The sequence below is a fragment of the Cinclus cinclus genome, chromosome 1 (genome assembly GCF_963662255.1).
Source record: "Cinclus cinclus chromosome 1, bCinCin1.1, whole genome shotgun sequence".
Lineage (NCBI taxonomy): Eukaryota > Metazoa > Chordata > Aves > Passeriformes > Cinclidae > Cinclus > Cinclus cinclus.
Genome location: NC_085046.1, coordinates 151,863,779 through 151,872,018, shown reverse-complemented (window position 1 = coordinate 151,872,018; position 8,240 = coordinate 151,863,779). Strand labels below are relative to the sequence as shown.

At 50.6% G+C, this 8,240-nt stretch overlaps 1 protein-coding gene across 1 annotated transcript; it reads right to left on the bottom strand.

The window, feature by feature from the left end:
- Positions 1-6,646: 6,646 nt before the first annotated feature.
- LOC134058135 (erythroblast NAD(P)(+)--arginine ADP-ribosyltransferase-like) lies at positions 6,647-7,971 on the bottom strand. The gene is made up of 3 exons (XM_062515238.1): positions 7,221-7,971; positions 6,873-6,914; positions 6,647-6,684 (listed from the first exon to the last, which is right to left on the bottom strand). The coding sequence occupies exons 1-3, from the start codon at positions 7,969-7,971 to the stop codon at positions 6,647-6,649; spliced, it is 831 nt and encodes a 276-aa protein (XP_062371222.1).
- Positions 7,972-8,240: the final 269 nt, after the last annotated feature.

Here is an 8,240-nt window from a genome sequence, read left to right as displayed (position 1 = left end):
GCTCGGGGGGACTTTGCCACAGGGTATTTATCCACCCCAATTATAAATATTCATTAAATGGCCTTCCTAGCTAATACAGAACAGGCACAACTCCTATAAATAATTTGCATGCCTCCTCCTATTGTAGGATTGAATTTTACTCTACTGGAGAGAAATAAAAGGGGCTTCAGGGCGTGGTTTTCCCCCAGTTCCCAGTGTCCTGGGTCACCTCATCTTGACCTTTTGCTTTTGGCAGGCACTGCCTCTTTCATGGTGCACAACTTGGCAAAATCACTTCATGGGGTTCTTGTCATCTGTTTCTCACGGGCCCCAGCTACCCTTGCTGTGCTGTTTCCATACTTTCAGTTCTTTAATATTTCTCTGCTGATCCATCTGTCAGCCCTGTCCCGCACCTTCAGGAGAACTGAAACTTTCTCTTCTCTCTTTTAATTCTCAACCTTCAGGACCCATTCCCACAGTCCCACATCCCCCCAGTGTCCCCAGTCCAACTCCCCACTGGGATGCTGTCACACCCCAGACACCAAATGGAGTCCCCTACCAGATGACATCCCTGTAGGCACCCCGAGCCTGGCCATGATTTCTTGGGGGAGTTCCCTGGCTGTGTTGGTGTGGCAGGAGAAGTTCTAGAGCCCCCAAAGAGGGATCCACCAACACCAGGAGATACCTGAACCCTTCTTGGCGTGGTAGCTCAGAAAATCCATTTTCCTGCAATCCCCTGGAGTGTTTCCTCTTTCAGAGGTCCCCGGAGGAGATGGGTTTGAGTTCAAAGGGTTAATTTAAGACATGCCTGGCATTGTGCTGGAACAGACCTGACAGTTGTGTCCTAGGGACGCTGAGTGTCTGAGGCCGCACACCAGTCCCCATCCCATCGACTCCCCTGAGCTTTGCTGGTGCTTCTGTCCTTCCCCAATTCCAGCATCAGTCAGGCTGGGCCTGGCCTGGTTACTGGGAGTTACCACCCTCTTTATTTGGGCCTTTTGGATACGCGGCCAATTTTCCATCTGCCCAACTCTATCCAGGCCTCACCTGTGCTGGTGAAATTCCCTCCTCAGCTGTTGTCTTGGTTTTACCCAGGCTGGCTGGCAGGCACCCACCAAAGGCCCTCAGCCTCTCCCCTCTGCCACTGGAGAGAGGAGAGAAAATAGAACCAAGGGTTCATGGCTTGAGATAAGACCCGGGAGAGATCACTCATCAAAAACCATTGAGGGCAAAAAAGATTTGAATCAGAAATATGAAGGAAATTTGTTACACTGACAAAATCAGAGCAGGATAATGAGAATGAAAATAAACCCTTCAAAACAGTTTCCCCCTGTCCCGGTTTCAGTTCAAAACTGGGCAGAAACACCAGTTTCCTGTAGTGGTTTTGGTTTGCCCGTTTTAAATTTTCCTGATGATATAGGATTAGGAGGAAAGCAAAACAGGCACAACTTTAAATGGTACAAAGAGAAAATATACTACTACCAACTATAAGAAAAAAAAAAGAATCAAACTCAGAATAAAACTTCAGAGCGCTCTTCCTCCCCCTGCACACTTCTGTTCTTTCACACTGAAAACATACAGAAAACAACTCAGTCACTTAGCCAGCTCTAAAACTGTGTTTCAACAATTCACTTCAGAGAGCAGACTTCTCTCTTCAGTCTATGGAGATTTCTCCACAGGAAACCGTTTTCTCGTAGCCTTGATGTCACAGTGATCAGCCACCCAGGAGAATGGAAATCTGATCACGGTGTAAAAATCCCTTCCTTGACTAACAGAGTTCCCAGAACCATCCCTGAGGACCATATCAATTATGGGGCACACTTGAAGGATTGTAACAATTCAAACAAAAACTGCCTTCCTCTTTGTAAACAGAGGCATTTCTTCATCTTCTTCTTTTTCTCCTTCTTCTTCTTCTTCCCTGGGGAACAGCAGGGGGCTTCATCTCCTCACTATTCAAACTTGGGGGATCACAGCAGTTTCAACATCTGCTTACTTTAACACCAATGCCTCTGCTCACAGCCAGAGTTAGAACATTCAATCCATGCCATAATTCCTCCATGTGTTATAGGGAGGGAAGGGTCTCTTCTCCATAGCATAGAAAAAGAAAAATTTCAGTCCATGAGTCTCCTCCTTCCCTCACCTGGGACCTGACACTTCCTTCTGCCTGACCTCCGTGTTTTTATGCTCTTTCTGTTTGTGTCTTCATCTTGGTCTCCTTCTTTCACTCAGGAGAGAGAACAAAGTGTCTGCAAGTCTCATTCTGGACAGTGAAAGAGTTAATACCTTGCCCGGACAGCAGAGTGTCCTGTGATCTCTCCCAGGTGTCCTGGCCAGAGCTATTTACCATGAAGAGTCTTTCAAGGCCACACTGGGGGCTGGGCTTGGATTGCAGGGCCCAGCCAGAAATTGGTGATGCGTTTTCTGGCTCCATGGCTGTTTTCTGGTGATTGCTGCATTCAGTTCCAGCCACGGGCTGGGGCTCTTCTCTCCACCCTGCCCAGGGTTGGGGGAGCCTTGCTGGAACCGGGCCCTGCTGTCTCTCCCCCAGGCCGCATGGGTGTCTGGTTTCACACGCATATTTCACAGGCATCACATATAATGGTGGTTTCCTGTTGGAGATGAGGTACAGTAATCTTGAAAGCAACTTGTACACATTTGGGTTTGAGACCTCCTTGACAAAGCAATGTCCAGCTCTCATAGTTACACCTGCTACGTAAGCCGAATCAGTTATCAAATTGAATGGCTGTTGAAATCTCTCAATGGCCCTGACGACGGCTGCTGGCTCAGCAATCTGTGGGGATCCTTCCACCACCTGGACATCAGACTCCCACTTCTGTGTCCTGGCATTTCTCCAAGTCATTACTGACTTGTGGGAAGAGCCTGAGCCACCAGGAAAAATGGTGAAGGCTTTGACAGGAGTTTTGCTTTGTAGAAATGGAGGGACAAGATTAAATTCTAATTTAAACATCTTCTGGCTGGGTGGATGAAACAAGGTTTGGCCAGTGTAAGTATTGAGAGCGAACTGGAGGCTCTCGTTAGTTTGGAGTAAGTTATCAGATCTCCAGTAGTCGCTAACGGGAGATAGATACAAGTGACATCAGTGCCCACAAGAGAGAGGAAGTGAACTCGGGCTTTTTTTACAAGGTGTGAAATTATTTCTCATGGTGTAATGATGGCCTTGGTGGGTTGGTTGTGTGTAAATAGCCATTCAAAGTGATTAAAACATTAGAAGTGAGTCCTTTTGTATGGCGTCCCACTGGTGGGTGAGGCCATGAAAGCGAGGTGCCTTACCTAAGATGAGGAGGTGGAGAGGCAGGCTGGGCTCAATACGGTGGGCTCGGTGTGAAGACAAAACCTCCTGGAATTTGATGATAGATCCTCTGGCCTCCAGTGTGAGGGTTCGTGGTGAATCCAGGTTCTTGCTCCAGCAAAGGAGTTTGAACCAAAGGCCGAGGTTCTCTGTCGTGATTCACAGCAGAGAACGTACCCAACTGATGGATCCACATAATTGGTGCAAGTCTCTTTGAGTTTTGGGGTTGTCCTGGATGGTGAACTGCTAGGGCACGATGATTTGCTCTTGGATTTGGAGTCCGAGGTGAGTTCAAGAGCAGGCGTCTTGAATTTCACCTTCCAGAGTTCAAACTCAGTGTCCTCGATGACCTTTACGGTTTTCTTAACAGTCCTGTGCAGGTAAGTCTTTTCTGATGCACAGACCAAAGTGTCATCCGTGCAGTGATGGATGATTGCCTCGGGGAACGGCTTCCAGGTGGGTGACAGGATGTGGGCAACGTACCCTTGGGAAATAGAGGGGGAATTGTTCATGCCCTGTGGAAGGAGAAGCCAATGGTAACGTCTGGGCGGGGCCCATCTGTTGGGGGAGGGAACAGAGAAGGAGAACCTGGGCCCATCTTGTGGATGGAGGGGGACACTAAGGAAGGAATCCTTAGGTCTTTATGACAAGTTTCCATTCTCAGGGCAACACTGATGGTGAGGCCAAACCAGAGCTGGAGGGGAGCCATATCTTCAATGGCCCCATTGATCTTTCAAAGATTGTGGAGGAACCTCCATGTCTCTTCCCAGTTTTTGTTGAAGACAAATATAGGGGAGTTCCAAGGGCTGCTAGGCTCGGTAATGTGGTCCTTAGCAAGCTGCTCCTCCACAGGGGCAACCAGCGAGCGTAGTTTCACCTTGGAGAGGGGCCACGGATGGACCCACGCCATCCGGGGATGTTTCCAGGTGAGCCGAGGGATGGGAGGTGGCGCGCGCTCTTCAGCGGCCCCGATTTCAAATCCCTGCTGGGAATTCTAATGGAAGTCCCCCATTGAGACAAGAGGTCCCTGCCCCACAAGGTGATAGGGGCCCCTCACCATGTATGGTCACAGGGTTGCCATTTTGCCCTCGGGACTCTCTACTACTGTGTTTTGTCAATGCTCCTCATGGAGACTGCAACCCCTCCAATCCTGGATATCATGCCAGCCACAGGCTGCCGTTCCCAGTTTGCTGGCCACTCAGAGCGGGTGATGATGGTCACATTTGCCTCAGCGTCCATCATGCCTGGCCGATGGATCTTTTCCCCCTTGCAGAACAAGGGTAGAGGAAGGGGTGGGGTCCATGCTGGGGAGTGTTTTCCTGATGGAAGGGGAGGGCCCTGGAGCAGTTACACCCAATGAAGTGGTGGGGAGGGAGGAGCCGGCCACAATGGGGATGGAAGGAGCGTCGCATGTAGGACAGTGTCCATCTTGGAGAGTTAGGATGGGAAAACTTGGATGTGGGGAACACAAAATGGTGGGGATGGCCACATGGCCAGCACCATTTTGTGGGGGAAGAACAGAAGATGGAAATGCCAAAGTGGGCATGGGGAGGAGGCTGGGGGGAAGGTCCAGGGCAGCAGGCACCTTGCTAGCCTGGGGAGGGTAGAGAGGGGATCGGGAAGCATCAGAGGATCGGCAGCAACCCTGTGAACTCGGGCACTGCCCGCCTGCTGATCGCCCCTCGTGTGGGGATGAAGGCTTGGGAGCACAGGGGGAGGAAGGAGGGGAAGGGGTTTTTAATCTGAAGGCCAAAGAAAAAGCTTTCCCCAGTATTTCAATTACCTAAACAATAATATGAAATAGAGGTATTAAATTTAGCAACTGATAAGTCTCCATCAGCCTGAACATTGTACAGCTTCTTCCCTACACTGTCCTAAATAAAAATTGAAACAACCAGAATTCTGTATAGCGTTGGGAATGTATGTAAAAATGCAATTTTAAAATAATGAAAATATTGAAGATTCCCTTTAGAAAACTTAAATTCCCCCGACTCAAGGGTCCCCACAACTTGGTTACATATGCCTCTCTCAGGAGGGCTAAGCTTAGGGTGACTAAGCTTGTTATCCATCCTGGAGCTTTGTTGCCATGCCCAAAAATAAAAGGCAAAACAAAAGGAAAAGACCCCAATATAGAATTAAGTCAGAATGCCATCCCCAGTATTGGTTCCAACTTAAAATTTTTCATCGGTCTGGAAAGGTATTTTGGGTCAACTCAAGACTTCAGGGCAGGCGGTCAAGCCTTCGACTGATCCTCGGGATTCTTCTGCCAGGGGTTGAGGGAAGGATCCTGGTCAACCCTTGGATAGCCCTGGCTAAAACGTGAGGGGTTCTCCTTGGGGAAGCAGCAACCCAAAAGTGACTTGTGTCCTGCAGCTGATGCAGGGGGAGCCAGGGTAGAGCAACCAGGGAATCATCTGAGGGTACAGGGGCAGAGCAAGAGGGGCAGGGCAAATAGGATCGAGAGAATCTGCATGAGCTGCAAGGCACGCTGGGCTGGAATTTTGTGTCTCCATCACACCGAGGGGTTTGGCCACCCAAGGGCATTTCTCTAGAGCTGTGTCTGAAACCTTTTGGCCTTCAGGTCTGCTCCCTCCGTGGGAGCGCAGACACCCCCGGGTCTGAGGGCTGAGCGCCCTCCACAGGGAGCCACATCGAGCCCTGCTTGGGAATTGTCTCTCATTGCTGGCTTTGACACAGTTATTTAATGGAATTGTTTTGATAGAATAATTTAATGGAATTGTTTTGATAGAATTATTTAATAGAAAAGCTTTGATACAATTATTAAATGGAATGTTTTGGTGGAATGATTTAATGGAATTGTTTGATAGAAAAAAATAATGAAATTTTTTGATGCAATTGATTTGATACAATATTTGAATAAAATTTTTTTGATAGAAGATTTTAATGGAATTGTTTTGATAGAAGCTTTTAAAGGAATTGTTTTCACACAATAGATTTGATGGAATTATTTAGTAGAACTGTTTTGCACCATGGCCTTGTGGCACTGTGGCCACGGTGGATGTGGAAGCCTTGTGGCTCAGGGAGTCTTGGTGAGCATGGTGGTCACAGTGGCCTTGGTGATAATAGTGACCATGGTGAACAGAGTGGCTGTGGTGGCCACAATGGCCACAGTGCCAGTGGTGGCCACAGTGACCTCATGGAGGCCACAGAGGCCAAGGTGGCCATGGTGGAAGTGGTGGCTGTGGTGGCCTTGGTGACTTTGTTTCCTGGAGTTCCTGGTGGTCTTGGTGATCGTGGTGGCCACAGTGACTTTGCTGACCTCAGTGACCTTGGTGGCTTGGTGGCTCCGAGGATGCCGGTGGCCAGTGCCAGGGCTGTGGTGGCCAAGAGGAGTCCTCAAAGGGGGCAGGCGGCCCTGGGGACGCTTCCACCTGGGGGACAAAGAGGGGAGTCAGGGGGACCATGGGCCCCCCAGGGACATGGGAGCGTGAGGGGGCCAGGGAGGTCAGGGGGAATGGTGGGCTTAGGGGTGACCGAGGTCAAGGTGACAGGGAGGGCCATGGGGGGAGACAGGCAGTGCTGGGGGGTCAGGGGTTGCCATGGAGGGGTCCTGGCACTTCCACATCCAGCACACAGGGCCTGTCCCCAGTGCAGTGACTGGACCCTGCAGAGAAAGGACAGGCTTGGAACGGGGGTGTCCTTGTCCCTGGCCCTGGCCCTCTCCATGTCCCTGTCCCTTTCCTCCTCCCCTCCCACATTTGGGGTTCCCCATCCCTGTACCCTGTCATGGTCATTCCTGTCCCCAGACTTGGTGTCCCCAGCACCCAAGGGTGTCCTTGTTCACACACACACTCTGTGGCTGTCCCTGTCCCTGTCCCCCATCCCCAGGGAGTGTCATTGTCCCCTAGGCCTCATCATGGGTGTCCCCATGGCCCCAGTGGGTGTCCCCATGGCCCCAGGCTGTCCCCACCTCTCAGCCACTCGCAGTTGTATTTGCTGTAGGTCCCGACGGAGTTGAGTTTGATCTGCACGTTATCCCCGTTGTCGCTGACTTTAGTGACCCTGAATTTCTCGAAGGGTGGGATCAGCACCTCCTCCTCATTGGGATATTTGGAGAACTCCTTGATGTACGCACCGTGACACGTCTGCACCTTGAACACTGTGGTGTTCCCGAAATTTTTGATGACATTTTTACAAATCGATGATGATGTGAATTGACCGAACCGTACGATGTCTCCAACCTTTGCCTTGTACTTGTACTTTTTCACCCCTCGGAACACCCAGCGACATTTCTTCCCCTGAGCATCCCGCAGCCGTTGCACAGCCCCAGTCAGCAGGAAATGCAGAGTTTTGAAGTGGAACTTGTCGCGGTATTGCTGGCGGGAGTGCCCAGCCACACTCACATTCTTGTTGAAGTCCCTGTACAGATCATCCATGGTGTAGGCCATGAGGGCGATGGCCTGGGCTGAGGATGACAGAGGGGACAGTGGGGACCCCCGACACTGCCACTCAGTCACGGCTCTAGGCCAGACCTGGGCAAACAGAGAATTCTTCAGGAATTCGGAGCAGTTCAGGGCCGGCAATGCCTTATTCATGGCAGGGCCACAGCCCTGGTACTGGTCATCAAAGGAGTTCGGGGCCATGTCCAGGGGCTTTTCCTCGACGGCTGTGGTGGCCACGGTCATTGCCAGCAGCGCCAGGGGGAGAGCCAGGAGGGCCATGGAGGAGAGAGGCCACAGGGACCAGAGTGGACACTGGGGGACACAAAGGGGACACTGGTGGTGACACAGGGGGACACTGAGGGTGACACAGGGGGACACTGAGGGGACACAGAGGTGTGATAATTGATAAAAGATTCAAGTCAATCATAAGAGCATTGGGGTTTGTATAAACCAGAGTAGGAAGGTCTGAAGTGAAGCACAGACATTAGAGAGAGGAAAACATATCATTAAATCATTCTGTTTTCAATCCCCCTGTTATGAACATTTTG